At 38.4% G+C, this 18,619-nt stretch overlaps 1 protein-coding gene across 3 annotated transcripts in view; it reads right to left on the bottom strand.

Annotated features, from left to right (window-relative positions):
- Window positions 1-18,619, bottom strand: part of LOC132822357 (receptor-type tyrosine-protein phosphatase gamma-like) — a 695,764-nt gene that overhangs the window by 28,166 nt on the left and 648,979 nt on the right. For all 3 annotated transcript variants that reach the window (XM_060835658.1, XM_060835659.1, XM_060835660.1), the window contains 7 exons: window positions 16,564-16,698; window positions 15,817-15,951; window positions 13,402-13,574; window positions 10,867-11,002; window positions 7,608-7,754; window positions 3,515-3,608; window positions 2,771-2,847 (listed from right to left, as the gene is read on the bottom strand). In XM_060835658.1, coding sequence (XP_060691641.1) covers window positions 2,771-2,847; window positions 3,515-3,608; window positions 7,608-7,754; window positions 10,867-11,002; window positions 13,402-13,574; window positions 15,817-15,951; window positions 16,564-16,698 — 897 coding nt within the window. The remainder of the gene's footprint in view (window positions 1-2,770; window positions 2,848-3,514; window positions 3,609-7,607; window positions 7,755-10,866; window positions 11,003-13,401; window positions 13,575-15,816; window positions 15,952-16,563; window positions 16,699-18,619) is intronic.

Below are 18,619 nucleotides of genomic sequence, written 5' to 3'. Positions count from 1 at the left end.
ATGTCACATGCTTTATTTGATGCCTAACCAAGGCATCTCATACATCGCTTTCCAAACTTTCCAGATAACTATCTAACCGATCAAATGACTGACCATCCTGACATAAGAATCTGTCACCATTCCTTTCGTGTCACTGGGATTCTCGATTTATTGCCATTGTGGAGTAACTTTACCAAGAAGTTCAAGAAGGCAACTCACCACTATCTTCTCAAAGGAAACTAGGGAGGGTCAATAAATGCACCCCAGCAAGCAATGCCCAAATCCCATAATGCATTTTTTAAAAACTGCCATGCTAACGAGGATTTGAGAATGTATACCCCAGATCACTCTGTTCTTTCAACTACCCCTCTTAAAACAGAATCCTTTTCTCCAATCAGAAAAACATCCATCACCGTAAACACTGCCTATATCCTTTAATCATTATGCACCCAAGTTACCATTGTCTGATTAATACCATCTGCTTTTATTTTCAATAAAATCCTTTTAAACACCTTCCAAAATACTTCTGATAGTCCAAAAATGCATTTACTCCATTACATTCATCAACCGTCTGTTATTTTATCTCAGAACTTAATCTTATTATATCCCCATGATATGCCTTGAAAAATCCTTGTCATTCATTGACCTTACTTAATGTAAGCTTCCTAAGTGAGAACTAATTTTGTTCCTTGTCTCAAATTGTTTTTCCATCATTGATATTTGATTAATCTATGGTAGTTACCAGGTTTAAACCACTCTTCTTATTTGAAAACGGGTGTAATATTTGCAATCCTTCAGTACTCCAGCAGCACTCCCATGCTCAAGGAGAATTGAAAGGTTGTTAGGATATCAGCTACCTCCTCTTAAGCTTTCGTCAGATATATAGCAATGCACAAAGGCTTCTTCAACCGCAACTCCAAAACCCACAATTCCAACAAACTAAGAGGACAAGTACATCATTTCTATGCTCCTTTAAAAGTCACACACCAATTCTATATGCATATGTATTGCCATTTTTTCTTTGTCATTGTATTAAAATCCTGGAACTCCCTACTTCCGAGCATGTGGGAATACTTTTACCACAGACTGCAATGGTTCAAGAAGGTAGCTCATCACCAGCTTCTCAAGGACAATTAAAGATGGACAAAAAGTACTTGCCATGACAATATATCCCATGAACTAAAGATTTTCAAGGAAAGGTTAGCCAGGGAATTAGGAAAACATCTTTGCTCTTTATGCAAGAGTGTTATTTTGTTTTAAATCTATCTGTCTTACTGATGGCTTAATATCATCTTCCAGAGGCAGCATCTCCAACAGTGCAGTATCACTCAGCACTGTACTGAAGTATCAATCTAGATTATTAACTCAACTCTTTGGAGTTGCATTTAAACTGACAAACTCTTCACTTGGAGTGAGAGTTACCACATTCTGAGACAGAACAAAGTCAAGTGCACAAAGTCATGATCATTTCTTATTTACAACAAAGCTTCTACAGTTCAACTTAATATCTAAACATAAAGTGGCTGGATTAATGAGAGATCACTTTGTGAATATATAGAATCACAGATCATGGAAATCCTACATGCAGATAGAAGCCATTCAGCCCATTAAGTCTGCATCGACCCTCTGAAGATTATCCCACCCAGACCTAATACTGAGCCCTAACCCCACATTTACCATGGCTAATCTACCTGCTCTGCACATCCCTGGACACTACAGGGGAATTCAATATGTCCAATCCACCAAACCCACACAATCAAAACATATTATGGTTTGATAACACTTCTGTGCATCTCTAGATGTTGGCTGACTACATGTACACTCTCAGAGACTGTGCCCTTTACTATTGTACTTAGCATCTACTGTCCATAGTTCATTCTAATTTTAAAGCAAAGCTTTCTCACAGTAGTGTTCTTTGTCTACATTTATAAGTATTTTAATCAACCTGCTTGATGTGATATCGCAAACCTATTCAGTAGGTGGAACTTGAACCTAGGCCTTCTGGATCCAGAAATAGACAAACAGGACAAACAGGAGGCTGGAAGAACACAGCAAGTCAGGAGGCATCAGGAGGTCTTCAGGTCTGGGGTGGGTATAAGGGGAACTGCAGATATTGGGGTTAACAGGGCAGGGTAGTGAAGTGGGGATAGGTGAAGACCTTCTGGATCTAGAGGCAGGGCTATACCACAGTGCTAGAAGAGACCCCAAGAATTGACTAAGACTCTGACAGGTTTTTTTAAAGACTGGTGGATGTAGTGGGTTCAATTACAATGTTTAAAAGACATTTGGATAGATACATGAATAGGAAGGATTTAGAGGGAGATGACCCAGGAGCAGGCACTTGGGACTAGTTTAGATTGGGGTTATTTTTGGCATGGACTGGTTGGACCAAAGGGTCTGGTTCTGTGCTGTACGACTCTATGACTCAATTGATACATGTATATGGCACAGTTTACTTATAATGTGTAGATTGTTTAAAAGGGTTATTTACATTTTCATAATTATAAGTTACTAAATTCAGCTCTCTCATGTAATGTCTATGTCTCCTTTTACGTTTGTCTCTCCTCTGCTTAACTCTATTCTCTTCCGATGTCAAAGTAACATAATCAGTGCCATTATCATTATTTCCATATTCCATTATACTACAATTAACATCAGGTACAGCTCTTGACAGAAAAATAAGCCACATATGTATGTATATTTAATACTTTTACTTTCAAGATTATATTTAGATTGCAGCTTTCAATTTTTATTAACCTCAGTAATACAATTATTAGTGCTCATAACTTACCATTATGTAGGAGGCATTAATGTAGTCAGTTCCTTTTGTTCCAGGTAATGGTGCAAGACCTACTCGAGCTCGTTCAGCTGAAAGATAGAATACGATCACAACATTTTTGATGGAAACAGATTGTTAAAAATAAATACATGCTTACATGATCTGCTGAGAAAGTAAATTAATATGTAAAAAGGAGATAATTTTATTAAGTCCCAGAAAGCATGTTGGGAGGTGTGTGCAAGAGGCCAAAGAAATCAGCTGAGATGGTGTGGATGGCATTTGACAAGTCAGGGCAGCCCTATGTAGCCAAAAAAGGTACTTTATCCATATTAAGTGGACAAATCACCAAGTGGGGAGGCCACTACATGTTTCCTGACTGCGTCGTTATAAGTTCAGGATTAAAGCACCCTCTGGCCCATAAGGAAAGCTTTAGTTGGGGATTTTCACTCCTCAAAGAAATGGGAAACCCAAATGCAGGCTGTTCATTGCCTGCAGCATGCACAACTGGCTGGGGCTCCCATAACTGGCCAAGTGGGGTAACGTTCCCCCACCCAACTTTCTAACTGGTGGACAGGACCACTGTCATTCCCTGAAATTCTGGCCAAGGTAATGTACAATAAAATTAAACTTGCAGCCATCAATTCTGCCAAATCTAAAATTGACTTTTTCAGCATGGTTATATCCAATATTTAGCATAAGCAATGCATAAGCAATGTGAGTTCATTGTTGTATTCATTAAAACAGAAGTTATCTTACATGGCACAACTGAGGAGTTTCTGTTCTTCTCTTTGTTACATTCTTTCTGGGCACTGAAGCACTCTATAAATTTTGCATTACACTGAGTTACCAACTGTAAAAAAAAGTTCATTGGAAAATCAGTAGAGAGAATCAACACTTATAGAACTCAATAGCAGATTTCTCAAAAATTAAGTATTTTTAAAATTTACAATATTCTAAGAATACCTGTATATTGCAATATAACACAAATGAGAAATAGACATTGAAGTTAACATGAGACCATCCAGGCAGTGTCTGGTACAGATGTCATTTCTCACTGATGCAATTGTGCATGTGCACATTGACGCACCCCAACAGTGATAAGTGTTAATAATGGAATTCAGAACTTTTAGACTTAAATGTCTTCAACGGCATATTGTGAGTGAGTCATAAGGCTCAGTGGAAGGTGGGGGCAGGACACCATTGACATTTGGAGAGGGCAGACATGCTAGCCATCTTGTTTCCCACATGTGTTTGTTCTGTGTTGCTACACAGGAGCAAGGTTGCAGATTCTTGCAGTGGCCTGTTGCAGCCAGCTGTAAGAGGCTGTGTTTGTGCATTCCCAGTAACAACTTTAGTGTTTGGAATAGATGCTCCAGAATATTATTTCTGTCCTAAAATGATAAATATTTAATGCTAGAAGAAATTCTACACTCTATATTCTAACAGACTTAGAAGTAATCTTTCCACCAGAATTGTTTATGTGCTGCTGTAGTCAATTGTTCAATATTCGCAAGTAATGAAACTGGATTTGCAATGAAATTATCAAGTCTTGTCCTACTTTTGGTGAGAGATCAACAGAAATCCAATATAAATGAACAGTAAATTCATGTGATGGATTTCAATCCTTAGGATAAAAAGGTAGGCTAGCCACCTTTTAAGAGAAATGCTGGGTGAGCAGTTTATTTATATGGCACTTTAAACAGACTTGAGATAATTCCATGGGGGCAGTCAGCTCCATGGGGGCCACTACCTATGTGATCAGGCCATGTTTTTCATTAATGCTATTACAGAATGAGATGTAGGTAGTGACCTGCAGTGGTGACTGCCAATGGAAAATCCATGTAGCCTGTGTAGTGCTGCTGGAAGCACCATTATGCAAACAAATGTCTACCTGGACCTCATCTATTCCTGAGAGACTAACAATTTTTGAAGGAAAGCATCCATAAATAATTTAAGTGATGCTCTTTAATATAACTGACACAGTGCACCTGTCCAAATGAACATAAAAAGTTAGCAAAAGACTTGTGAAAACAGCACTTATTTACTTAGTACTGATCAGAGACAAAAACATAGAAACTTGATTGCACAAAGCCTCTGTTTAAAGCAAAAAATTTGTTCATTTCAATAACTGCAAAGTGCCAAAAATTTTAAATACCTTGAAGGTAATGAAGTTGCCTTGATGTGTAAATGAAAAGGTGCGAGAAAATACTAAGTACCATAGGTAGGTCAGATTAAAGAGGTTTGTAGATCGTGTCTTAGATATCAGTACCTTTAAAATAGCACTAACATGTTTAATTTTGATGTTTTGTTGGTAGAAAAGACTTTCAATAGATCTGTTTCAGGCCAATGTTAAAGATGAATAACATGTAAACAAAATTGAAAACATGTCCAGTACAATTGGAATGAAGTGTTGCTTACTTAGACTCACTTCCCATTTATCATTCAGGACTCGAGGTTTTCCAATTAAAGTTAAAGTATTTCTGCCTAAGAGACTTGTGGAAGTTATAACACAAAGTATTGAAAGGAAGTCAATAGATTTTTGATGAGTATGTGAATTAACGGCTATGCTGAGATGACACGAAAGAGGAGTTGAGGCATGGGTTAGGTTGATCATGCTCTTGTTGGATGGCAGAGCAGGCTTGAGGAACTGAATGGCTTACTGATGCTTCTATTTCTCACATTCTTTTGTTCTAGAAACATTAGCACAATCGAGGGGTTCAGTTAGCCCGAATGAATAATGTACATAAGAGGATATTTTTGTGATATCGCTATTCTAATTGAACAGTACATCAGGAACCTTTCTCTGCACATTATTAATAAAAACAGAATTTGTGCACTACTACTGATAACTAATTGGATATTCTGAGACATAATTGTGGTTACCAACTGTGCAAATAGTGAAACTCTTGAAACCTCTCAATAAAATAGTGGGGTTGTAGGGGGAAAAAAAATCCACAATTCTGAACTTGTTGACTAGCAGATTGGCAGCCTAAAAACTGTCTCTATTTGATTTTCTTCAAGTGGTTGCAAAATCCCTGCTGATCCAGAAATGTGCAGAGGAGCCTGGAGCAAGCCTCAGTATTAGGTTTTTCTAAGCAACTCTCCATTTTCCATTTAGCCTCGAGCTCTTAATCTTGTCTTCAAAAACTTCATAAACTGACAGAATTATGCCTGTTTTCCATTTGTGAACATTCTCTCCCCATTTCCCCCTCCACCTCCAACCCAACAACCATCTCTTGTTAATTTTGCTCTGTACAGAGGATCCATTCTCTCCCTTTTGGACATTAATTTAAACCCATTTTAAATCTCTTTTTATATTTTCCATCACTAACAACCCCACTGACTTTAGCACTGGTCTTCTGCCTATGTCAAAAGCGTATAAAAAAAATTCTGAAACCTTTCCATTCTGAAGAAGAACTATGTTGGACTCAGAATGTTAACTGTTTCTCTATCCACCAATGCTGCCAGACATGATGAATTTCTCCAGATTTTTGTTGTTTGTTTCAGATTTCCAGCAATCACAGTATTTATAACTCTCCATTCAAGTGCATCCCAAGAAACTGAAGAAGAAATTGGGTGGGAGGCTGGGAATGTCACATCTCACAATTTTTGCATCTGACACTTGGTCTACAATTCCTGTAGCTGCAAGCTTAATCCTTTTGGATAGACTCTGAGGAATCCATTGCATGTTTCTGCCTCATTAGCATGAGTGCACAGTACTGTAACATTGAACTGCATGTTGTTTGGACATACTGCAGAACATAATCCAGTAAAAATGAACTGTTAGCTTAGTTATGCAAGAACATGACAAGGTACTGTGGATCCTTGTTAGTTTTATGAATAATGAGCATCAAATGCGATGGCTGAAATGTCTACACACATTGCTTCTAAAGAGGACACTAAGTGGAAACAGTACAGATTTTTCACTATTGGTCAAGCAACTCAAGACTGAATGATGTACAATGTAGCCTTATTGCTCCCCTGGGTCAAGAGGCAAGACTGGTTTTTACATTTTAATTTCTAAATTCAGAATGTAAGCAGAGCTATGTTTTGTTTTAATGGAGTAAATCTATAAATAATGAATCTCAAGAAACACCCGAGCCACTGTCAAGATGCAAAATTGAACCTGTTCTTAATGCAGTCACGACTCAGAAAGCTGAATGAATTTCAGATTGATCTCAACATAATGATTATATAAAGTAAGGTCAGAACTATAGCAAGGAACTAAACACACCACAAAATGCAACAAATACAAAATCTTCTAATTGTGGATCAGTAACTTGGAAATTCTACCATCAATCCACTTTAGAGTCTGCACATATAGTTTGGTTTGAAAAGAGATGGACTCAAAATCAACAATATACTATAGTTATTGTTCACTTTAAAACAGAAAAAGAGTAAATGCTGTCACCATTAGCCTATACAGAGGAATTCCAAATAATCCTATACATCATTTTTGAGCTCACTGTAAGCATTTACTATCAGCAGCAGATACCAACATATTGCACCAGAATGGTACCAGTCTTGAAAATAAAGTAATTCAATTTAGTCACGTGAATGTGTAAAGTGTCTTTGAAGACCAAGAACTTCCGATTAAAGAAGATATTCTACATATACAGTCAAAAGAAGCTAGTCTAGAAACTTTCTAATAAGAGTATCCTCTAAGTAGCTTTGTAAAAATATTGTCAACAGCATTGGGACTATCAAAAGTTTATTTTGCCACCCTAAACTATGCAAAACTTTTAATAAAATGCCTGTTCTGAAATAAAGTGTGAGCTGATGAAAATAATGATTAGCGTACTATCACAAAGCATAGAATGGAACAGTGAATCCAGGTCCAGTAACCAACCTTAAACTGTTTCTCTAGCCTCATCTTCCCAGATATTCCTGGAATTAAAATGTTGTTGACGTAACTATGTAGCTGAGTGGCAGGTACTTCTGTCTCCTTCCCGTGTATTGCTTCCCGTAAGGCTTCATGGATGAAAATATACTGTTCCTTAAAGGCAGGACAGAACAAAAAAAATTCAGACTGTTTATTTGTGCTCTTATTGTCATGCATGCACAATTTAATACATGAGTGGATCAACTGTCATTATTTATCTTTTGGAATTGTGATAAAAAAGTTGTTGACATTAATTCTGTTTTTCTCTCCACAAATGCTATCCAGCCTACTGAATATTCTCAGCATTTTCTGATTTCACTTTAGATTTTCAATGGTAGGGCCTTGGATAGTGTTGTAGAACAGAGACCTAAGGGTTCAGGTACATAATCCTTCAGAGTTTGTGTCACATATGGACAGGGTGGTTAAAAAGGTGTTTGGCATGCTTGCCTTCATTGTTTGGTCCTTTCAGCATAGGAGTTTGGAAGTCACATTGAGATTGTACAGAACATTAGTGAGGCCTCTTCTGGAATACTGTGTCCATTTCTAGTTGCCCAGTTATAGGAAGGATATTATTAAGCTGGAGCAGGTTCAGAAGACATTTATGAGGATGTTACCAGGTATAGAAGGCATTAGTGATAAGGAAAGGCTGAATAAGCTGGGACTTCTATCACTGAAGAGTAGGAGGTTGAGAGGTGACCTTATGGAAGTTAATAAAATCATGAGAGGTATGAATAGTGTTAATGATAGCTATCTTTTCCCTACGATGGGGGATTTCAAGACTAGGGGACACATTTTTAAGCTGAAAGGAGAGAATGTAAGAAAGACATGAGGGGCAATTATTTTACATAGATGGTGGTTCACATGTGGAATGAACTTCCTGAGGAAGTACTGGTTGTGGCATGATTACAACATTTAAAAGATATTTGGATAAATACATGACTAGAAAAGGTTTGAAGGGATATGGGCCAGGAGAAGGCCAGTGGCACTAGTTTAGTTTGGGATTATGTTCGCATGGACTGATTGGACCAAAGGATCTATTTCCGAGTTGTATGACTTCATGGCTCTATCTGCCATACTTTCCTCTTGTTTTTCATTATTATTTACCTGCAGTTGTTAATAAATAAAATCATGGGCAGAAACTAATCTGGTTCAATTTTTCCTCTTTAATTTGGTTCCTAGCTCCTATTAGTAAAGCTGGCACATGCTGACAAAGTTGTTTATTCCCCCACAGATAGGTTTCCATGTGAAGACCTCAAATTAAGGTTGTCTGCTTCAATTGGTAGTAACTTTCAAGTAAGCCCCTAAAGGAGTCTTGGAGCTGGGTGAGGAAGGGGAGGGCTGTAGCAACTCTTGTACTTTTTAAAACATCTTTCCACACTTTCATTTGATTGTTAGCTCCTATATATTGCTGAGTTGGGTAAACTCCACCATCCACATTACTCATTGCAGACACAGTTCCAAAAGCAGGCCTCAACATATGAGGCACTTTCTTTACATATTCAGGAATTCTCAACTGTCTAGAAATGTTGTGGCAAGATCAATACTTTTGCAAATGTGGGCAGGCCATTCTGCAGCTAAACTGGTTAGTTTTATGCCTTTTATTTGGACCCTAAAACATGTACAATGCACATAAACTTCTAATTCTATTCAAAATTCTATTCAGTTTTCATCAACCAACGGTAAATACTTATTTTAATTTCTCAAAGTTCTTTCTGTTAATGAGTTTTCCTCACCACACTCCAGCAGGACAACTGTCAACTCACCTTGAGCGACATTATAGGAGATCATTTACACAAAGGGGTTTTGTGCATGCAAATGCTACTGCTAATGTCAGACTTGTTTACCGATGCAAAAGTGTCTCAATAATCTGTTGCTTATTGCCTAGCTACTTTTAACCTCCACACTGGAACTTACAGGCACGTTCCTGTCTCTAAACTTCCAGGTCCATGCAGCAATTAAAATATGAACAGACTTTGCTCAAGATTTACTTAACATAATTAGAATTGTTGTCTTGAAGGGACATATCACTACGACAGAAAAATAACACGTTAAGTTTAATGTCATCCAGCACCCTGGTCAATATAGAACCGACTAATAATCTAGCAATCCCAAAGAATCTATCAGCCAATGGGAAAAAGTGTTGCATCTATTAGATTTTCTTACAGATGCAAGACAACTTTAAAGTACAACCATCAAGGATTTGTCATGGAGACTGAAAGTTATAAGCAATTCCGGGAATTGTAACATGTGAAGATAAAGTCGTCACAGTTTTGCCAGACCTGCTCTCTTATCATAGACACCCAACCTCAGGTGAGTGGGAGGGTGACTCTCCTTGAGTCCTTTATGGTAACCTTTGTCGACATGGGAATTGAACCTATGTTGTTGGTGTCTCTTTGCAGTGCAAACCAGCAATCCAGCCACCTGAACTAACTGACCACTAAAATGCAGTGTGAATGACAAGACGTAAGGTTGATAAATCATAACCTACATGTGACAGTTAGTCCACAAAGTCATTTGGATAGCTTCAGATAGCCATCTGAATTGAAACTTGATGAACTGAGAAATTAAGGACAATCAAAGTTTATTTCTTCAAGTCAAAAGAGATGGCAACCAAATTTGCTAATATAATCCTCAAGGGGCTTGAATTCAAGTTTAATAGCTTGGTCTCCTTTTAGGATACTTCATAAAGCCAGCACAATATCTTGCATTGATATGATGTCTTCCTCATGGAAAAATGTTTCAGGATAACTTACAGAAGCATAAAGGGGGATTACATCTATATTTTGGCTCAAATGTATGGTTGTCCCACTTTCTCCAGCTCATCCTAGCTTTAATCCCATATGCACTGTGACAGAAACACAGGAGCCAGGACTATAGGAGAATGATTTATTTTTATCACTGCTGTATAAATAACGAAAGTGTTCCACCTATTCTGAGTTTGTGAATTAGGTTTGTGAAACTAGCGAAGCACCAGTATTCTTAACAATATGCTTCATAAGTCAAATATAAATAATTTCTCTAACAACCCACACAAGAGAATTTAGAATTCTGCTAAAAATATCAGTCAAATGTCAAGCTTTGAATCTAAGTATGAGATCCATTTTCTGAACAGGCCCTGGAGGTGCAAACCACTACTGTAAACTGTGTCAAATGTTACCTTGGTAACTCTGCCCAATTTTAGCTTGGTATTGTCATACATTCCATGCTATGTATAATTGGTATTTACCTCTGTCTGGACAAGGTAGTTCCTCTGAGTCCTGATGTGTTTGAGAAAGCCAAGGACATTAACTGTGTTCTTATCTTTTATTTGTTTCAACATGCTATCAAGCACAATGTATGTTCCAGTTCTGCCAACACCAGCACTAGATACGGAATAAAGAGAACAAGGGTATGATAACAAGTGCAGGAAGAACCATTTAAAAACAAAATCTATCAACAAGATCAAATGATATTATGTTGATTAAATTACAATGCATGCTTGAAGAGATTTTTTGTTATTTCTATGGAAACACTTCATTAAATAATGACTGTTCACTTTATTTATTAAAAAGTGATTCAATACAAAATATTTAATTTGTTATGAAAGTATAATTATTGACAAAAAAAGCTATCTTGGCTTTGGGAGTATTATATTTAGTCCAAATTGATGAACTCTCACATAGCTATGTGGCCAAATTACTTAATGGTTATTTATTTTATGATATGTTGTGCTTCACCTTTCCCTCTCCTCTTCCATTTTCTGTATGACATTCCAGTCATAGAGTCATTGAGATGTTCAACACGGAAACAGACCCTTCAGTCCAACTCATCCATGCCAACCAGATATCCCAACCCAATCTAGTCCCACCCCAATCTAGTCCCACCTGCCAGCACCTGGCCCATATCCCTCCAAACCCTTCCCATTCATAAACCCAACCAAATGCCTTTTAAATGTTACAATTGTACCAGCCTCCACCACATCCTCTGGCAGCTCATTCCATACACGTATCACCCTCTGTGTGAAAAAATTGCCCCTTAGGTTTCTTTTATATCTTTCCCCTCTCACCCTAAACCTATGCCCTCTAGTTCTGGACTCCTTCATCCTAGGGAAAAGAGTCTTGTGAATGGACATCAATATTACTTTTGAGCTAGTCTTGTGTAACAAGGGAGAATCCCCAAGTGATAACCGGGCCTCCAGTACTCCTGGACTTTACCTATCCCACCATCCCATTTATGTTAAGTTCTTACTTCCACAAAATTAGGTCAACAAAATCAGCCACTCAGAAAAAGGGAAAACTAAACCAATCATTATTCAGTGGCTCAGTATGTTCAGCAACCATCTGCACTACCCCCTTCTACTTTCTTTTGTGTTGTCTTTATTATACACAATGGAATTGCTAGTAGAGCAATTGGGAAAATACACCTGAATTGCACTAGAGACTGAACTGATCTTGCTGAGGCAAAATGTCCACTCAAAGTCATTTGCATTGTGGCTAGATGTAAAATCTCCCATCAATTTGTGCACTAAGTGACACTTTTGATTGTTCTAGTCACTAATCAATTACAATGACGTCTCATGATTACAGAATTAAATTAACATTATACTGAAACTTTATTCAAGCAACTGCTGCAATCGATGAAACAGACCATTGAGTGGTTTCAATTTCCTGTAAAACACAGTCCTATTAACTGAGGGAAGGCCAACTGAGTGAAGTTTAACAAATTTAAAGTGAGGTTTAAGCGATCTAAATTATTTGCAGCATTAGTTTGACAAAATGGCCTGATTGAGGTTTTAAATGATTGCTGATCACTGTAGCTGTATGTTATCAATGGTGCATTAAAACAACCAAGGTTGGGGGACCTCTTGTGACACAGTGGCAGTGATTCTACCTCGGGACTAGGAGGCTGAGGGTAAAGTCCCAACTGCTCCAGAGGTGTGTCATAACATTTTTGACTAAGTTGATAGGAAATATCCAAAACCATGGGTGTAGGGCTGTTGTGGTGCAGTGGCAGTGTCTCTACCTCTGAGCCAGGATACCTCACTAATGTTCTACTTACCCAGAGAAGTGTGTCTTAACACACTTGAGCAGATGAATTAAAAAATATCTTGAGCAGGTTGTTGCATTTAGGGTCTTTTGTAGTACAGTGGGAACATCTCGACCTTGACGCTAGCAGGTCCAGCTTGAAGTGCCACATGCTCAAGAAGTGCTTCAGAACAAGACGATTAGAAATACTCAAATCTAATTGCTTTTGACGGCTCTTATGGTGCAATGGTTCGATTTATACAGGTTTAGGTTCAAGCCCTATCTGCTCCAGAGGTGTGTAATAACATCTCTGAACAGGTTGATTAGACAATATCACAACGGTGAGTGCCATTAGGCTCCCACAATTCTTGGACACAATATGATGCACACCCTGATCAGATACAATTGGTGGAAACTTGCCAAGCCAACCAGTGGGCATAGCCACTTTTGTGAGAATCACTGCTTCAACTGAACTGATGTTTGAGCTCAGCCTAAAACATTATGGAAACTCAAAGGTAAATTGTTACAGGCATAACTCACACAGATGTTAATTCTACAATCCCTTGTATAATTTCATTCAAAGGTGCCTGGATTGCATGATAAGTGTGCAGAAATGTCTGCATGTCATTGTTGCAACCTCGCTAAGATAATTCTGTAACATGAAAATTAACTTAATGCAATAAGTTGAATTAGATGTTGAGTCATGTCTATGTAGACATCCCTCAAATCTTTAAGGAGAAATTAATATTTACACATACCTGCAATGTACCACTACTGGTCCCATGTCTGGTATCTGAGCTGCAGATGACTTTCTCACGAAGGTGAGTACAGGAAGAGCATATTCTGGTACCCCCATGTCAGGCCACTGTGTATAGTGATATTGTATAACCATTCGCTCGTTTTGACGTCCCTTGGGGTTTCCTTTTTGTCCCTATAACCGCAGTTAATCAGCTTTAGTGACTGTGTGAAATTTTATTTGGAGAATGATTGGTAACCTAAAGCTGAGTCAATGAGTCATGGAGCATCTCTGCTACACCATATGTAATATTTCTGCAATTGCAAGATGTAACGACAGCGTTGAAAATGAAGAACAGAAATTTTGGAATAATTCCATCAAAATATAATAAATGCAATAGAATCAGAACAGAATTAATGGATGCTTACTTCTACTTTCAAAGGCTTGCACCTTCGTATCACGAAAAAGTGATCACGTAGAAAATTCATTTATTTGTCAAAAATTGAGTAATAATAAATTCAATGATATTTTTATTTTAATTTACTCTCATGTTGGAATTCTGTTAGCAGACAAAATTTAATACTCTTTGACTGAATTTTGTAATCTCCCTTATGCAGATCTTCCCAGATCACAGTATTCTCTATCTGGGTGTGGAAGAGGTGGGCAGAGGAGACAAGCAACTAATCTGTGATCAGTCCTCTAAAAATATTCCAAAATTAGTGATGTGCAATCTCCTAGAAAGACATTAAACTAAGTCCTCACCTACATGTTGAAGTGCATGTAAAAGATTCTGTGATCAAGAAGTGAGTTCTGCTGATGTCCCGCCAAATGTTTATTCCTTTATCATATCAGTAAGAATATTGCGCTATACTATCCAAAGATTGTCAAACTCACACATATCACCACTCTGATCCTTTCTAGCAAAATAGGGAGTTCCACATGTCTGAGGAGATTGAGATCAGGGTTCCCACAGAAATGCAAAACTGTACATCCATTCATAGCGCAGAACTGTTGGGGAAGGCAAACCATGCCCCTTTTCACAGCTGCTTTATTCTAATTAAAAGGTCCTGACACCCACTTTGACAGCTGCTCTCAACCTACAAGTCCATAAGCAAGTATGATGTTAGGGTGCTGGGAGATAATGTGCCAGTTGGTTAAGGGCATAGGTTGCCAGTTGGGTAGAGTGTCAGCTGGGTGGGGCTAGTCTGCTGGGTGGTGCTACTGGGATAAGATACGTGGTGCCAGGTCGGCAGAGTGCTAACTGGGCATGGTGCCAGATGGGTAAGATGCCAAGTTGTAAGGGGATACGGTGTCAGGTAAATGATGCAGTCTTGTATTGGGGGTGGGAAGGGGCCTGTGGGATGGATTAGAGGGGGGGATTAATTCCAGTCTAGTGGGCTGGGGGGTGGAGGGGGTGTTTGCTCTGGGCCAGGAGAAGGGAACAGCATTGTCTGATGGTGGTGGAAGAGGGGAAGCATGACCAGTGACAGGAGGTCATGGAGAGGTGGCTTTAGGGGAGGAATTGGGTCAGGCACATCAATAGAGTAGTGAAGTCAAGTGAAGAGTAGGAGGAGGGGAGTAATGTGTGTCCAGTGGCAAGGAAAAAGCGGCTAGATCAGGTGACAAGGGATAGGAGTCAGGTCTGATGCTGAGGGAGTTGGGGTTGAAGGTCAGACTGGGGCAGACCAAGGGAATGGCAGGGGACTATGTCCAGTGGCGGGGGAGGAGAAATGGTTCTCAGATTGGGATCTAGATAGTGTGAGTGGTCTGGGGTGGGCTAATTGGGGCTGTTTGAAGCAAGTATGGCATCAGTTGAATAGTTACTCAGGAATTTAACTGTTTGTTTAATAATCAAACCTTTTCTGAGTAATTATTAAGTTAATTCTTCAGAAGCCTCCAAACTCTCCAATTTAAATGGAGACCGTTGGAGGATTGGAACCATAGAGTAATTGCCCAGCAGAAAATTCAATTTATATTCAATTTCTTCAGATTGTTCAGTGATTGGGATTCTTCCCAACCATGCTGGAATAATGACAGTCAAGCCATTGGAAAACCTGGGCCATTGTTCCCTCATTACTGCATTTGGGACCTTGATGCATACAAATTTGCTACTGCATTCCCCTGTGTTACAAGTTAGACCAAATTTCAAACAGAAATTAAATAAAAAAGCTAAAGAACTGCAGATGCTGGAAATCAAAAATAGAAATTGCTGTAAAAATCAGGTGTGGCAACTCTGCTTTCACTCCACAGGTCTGCCAGACCTGCTGAGTTTTACCTGCAATTTGTTTTTGTTTTAAACAGGCACTGATAACTATGATGCATTTTAATACATACAATAGAAATACTAGTTCTTACTTCATTTTTATTTTGAATTGTGCAAGCATTGGATTCCTAGTCTCTGCTTAAGAAATATAAAAAAGCACATTTATGTTTATACCTTTTTAACTTTCGTGTTCCTAATGGTGAAGTGGCGTACAGTGCACCATGCCCGTACTTTTGTGCTCTTCAAGGTGACAATTATGTTGCCATACTCTTCATTGTTCTCACTTGGCCAGTATTGATCACATTTTCGCTGAAATACATAAAACAGGGATACTTAATTCCACTCAGAAAATGCCACAACAGAATGTCAAAATGACAATGTAACCTGTGTCAGCCCTGCTGGTAACACACTTGTCTCTAAATATAGTGCAGTATTTAGTGTTGCACTGTCAGATGCACTACCTTCACATGAAGTGAAAAGCTGTGTGACTGTCTTTCCCCTCAGTTGGATGCAAAAGATCCCACAGTAATAATCTGAAGAAGAGTAGAGGATGGATTCTTGGTGTCCTGGCCAATGCTTCTCTTTCAACCACAAAAACTTATTATTGGGACATTATCACATCGTTGTTTGTGGGAGCTCACTATTGCAACTCAGCTACTATTTCCCACATTACACAAGTGGGTACACTTCCTAAGTACTTTATTATCTATTATGTTCTTGGGGACTTCCTGCAATTATGTAAGGTTCTACATAAATGGTGAGGAAGACGAGAATCTTGAGACACTCATTACTGAACTGACTTTGACATTTTCCTTCTCCAAGTATGAATTATTCTAAGAACAGTCATATGATAAATAAATAAATAATATGATCATTTGAAATTTGAATCAGAAAAAACTACAAATTAAAAAGCTTACTTACTCGTCCTTTTTCCACTAAATTTGTAATCATAACAATGATTCCTGTGTTCTGTTCCCAGATCATTCGCCAAAAATCTTCAAATGTAGGCTTAAGAGGTCCCTGTGTAGCTATATAGGCTTTTGACTTGTTATAACCCTGTTCAGGGACAAAAACAATATTGAAGAATGTCAAATTCAGCCCAAATCTTAAAGACCGAATCTAAAATTCATTGTACTCTCTTTAGAGGTATGAAGGCTTTGAAATGCTGGTGGTTTTAAACTTGTTGTTATTCTCCCAGCTAATTCTGAGCCAACATTTAACTATTCGTGCTGTTTTCCTATATTATTGAAGATTCAATGATTCAGGTGTCATGGTCCGCATCCATATAAATGCCAGAATTTTTTCTAACTTCAAATCCTTCATCTGTAAGAACATAATGCTTTTATAAAATATATACTTTTCATTTTATTTTTGTGCGTAAGGTCATGCGACTTGTCACCCATTGTTAATTTCAAACAATCTAAGGTCAATGATAACAATCAGATTAAAACTCATTCTAATTGACGCAAATTCAAAGATAAAGGTTTTTTTTTAATTTCACATTATGACTTCCATGAATAAAATTATGAGATTAGTGAAAAATGAGAACATTTTTATGCCATTTGTACAACCACCAAAAACAGTATGGAACACTTACTAACTAATTTTACTTCAGCTTATAATACAAAATACAGGATAAGAGAATGAGTGAGAAAAAGAGGAAGACAAATAACAGGATGAATTTTTCCTGTGAAGGGTGTCAGTTCGCTCTGTTAACTGGTGGCTGGTTTGCAATGCAGAGTGATACCAACAGTGTGGGTTCAATTCCTGCAATGACTGAAGTTCCCATAAAGGACTTCTCAACCTCTCTCCTTACCTGAGATCCAGTAACTTCAGGTTAAAACACCACCAGTTATCTCTTTAATGAAAGACCAGCCCTTTGGTCTGGTAAGACAATGGCTTAATCACTTTTACTTTATGTTATCTCTCTGTGTGCTCTGGTCAGTTATCTCACACAATGTACACTGGTCACCTCATTACATATGCATTACACTCCTATCATACTGTGCACATGTTATTGTGTGCTTATCAATGGTAGAAGTATTTAGCACTGCATGGACCTTCTGGGATTTCCGCAACTGGCACTCAACTTAAAGCTCAACTGTGTCAATTGCGGCCAGCCACAAAAACTCCTTACAATTCACGTAGCAGGAGGGCAAACAGATGGCACAGGTGACACTTCATTGGAAACAGAACCTCAATTCATAATTGTATTGCTATTTTACATCATCATTTGTCTAACTGACCTCAATGTAACTGAGCTGCAAGAGTGAAGCTACATAAGCAACCTGTTCTTAGTGCTATACCATCTTAGGGCCCTGTCGAAGCGAGTGCCACTATTTCCCTAACATTCAGTGTACTGCAATATCCTGTCATTTTTCAATGTGAGAGCATCATTTATTGGTAAGCTTTCAAACAGCTGAATACATTAACTTTTATTGATAAGCCAAAGATAAGTAAAGAAAAATTCTGAAACAAAAACAGAGAGAGATACAGAAACTCAGCAGGTTTGGCAGCATCTGTGGAGATGAAATGATAAGCTGCATTTGCTTCAGGGATGGTTTGTCTTTTGAACAACAATGAATTTGCAGTTCATGCAGCAAGCTCACATCTATTGGAATTGGGTATCAGTCACATCCTGTCTGGTTTGTTGAGCCTGACATTGCACTGCTCTATCATTCTGAAGGTGATGTTTCTTCTGCTCATCTTCCTCCTCAGAAGGCAACTGCCACTGTACCAGGTCTTTAGCATCCATGACGTGCTATTATTACCTACACCATTTGTAAAGAGCACAGCAGAAAAAAATTATCAAAGAATCATAGAATCCCCATATTACAGAACAGTATAGTACTCAACTTGGATCATTCAGCAAGGACCCCTGGCACGGTGGCACAGTGGTTAGCACTGCTGCCTCACAGCGCCTGAGACCCGGGTTCAATTCCCGACTCAGGTGACTGACTGTGTGGAGTTTGCACGT

This window comes from Hemiscyllium ocellatum, chromosome 14, assembly GCF_020745735.1.
Source record: "Hemiscyllium ocellatum isolate sHemOce1 chromosome 14, sHemOce1.pat.X.cur, whole genome shotgun sequence".
Classification (NCBI taxonomy): domain Eukaryota; kingdom Metazoa; phylum Chordata; class Chondrichthyes; order Orectolobiformes; family Hemiscylliidae; genus Hemiscyllium; species Hemiscyllium ocellatum.
Note: the sequence above shows the minus strand (reverse complement) of the source record. Positions and strands in the feature narration are given on the sequence as shown.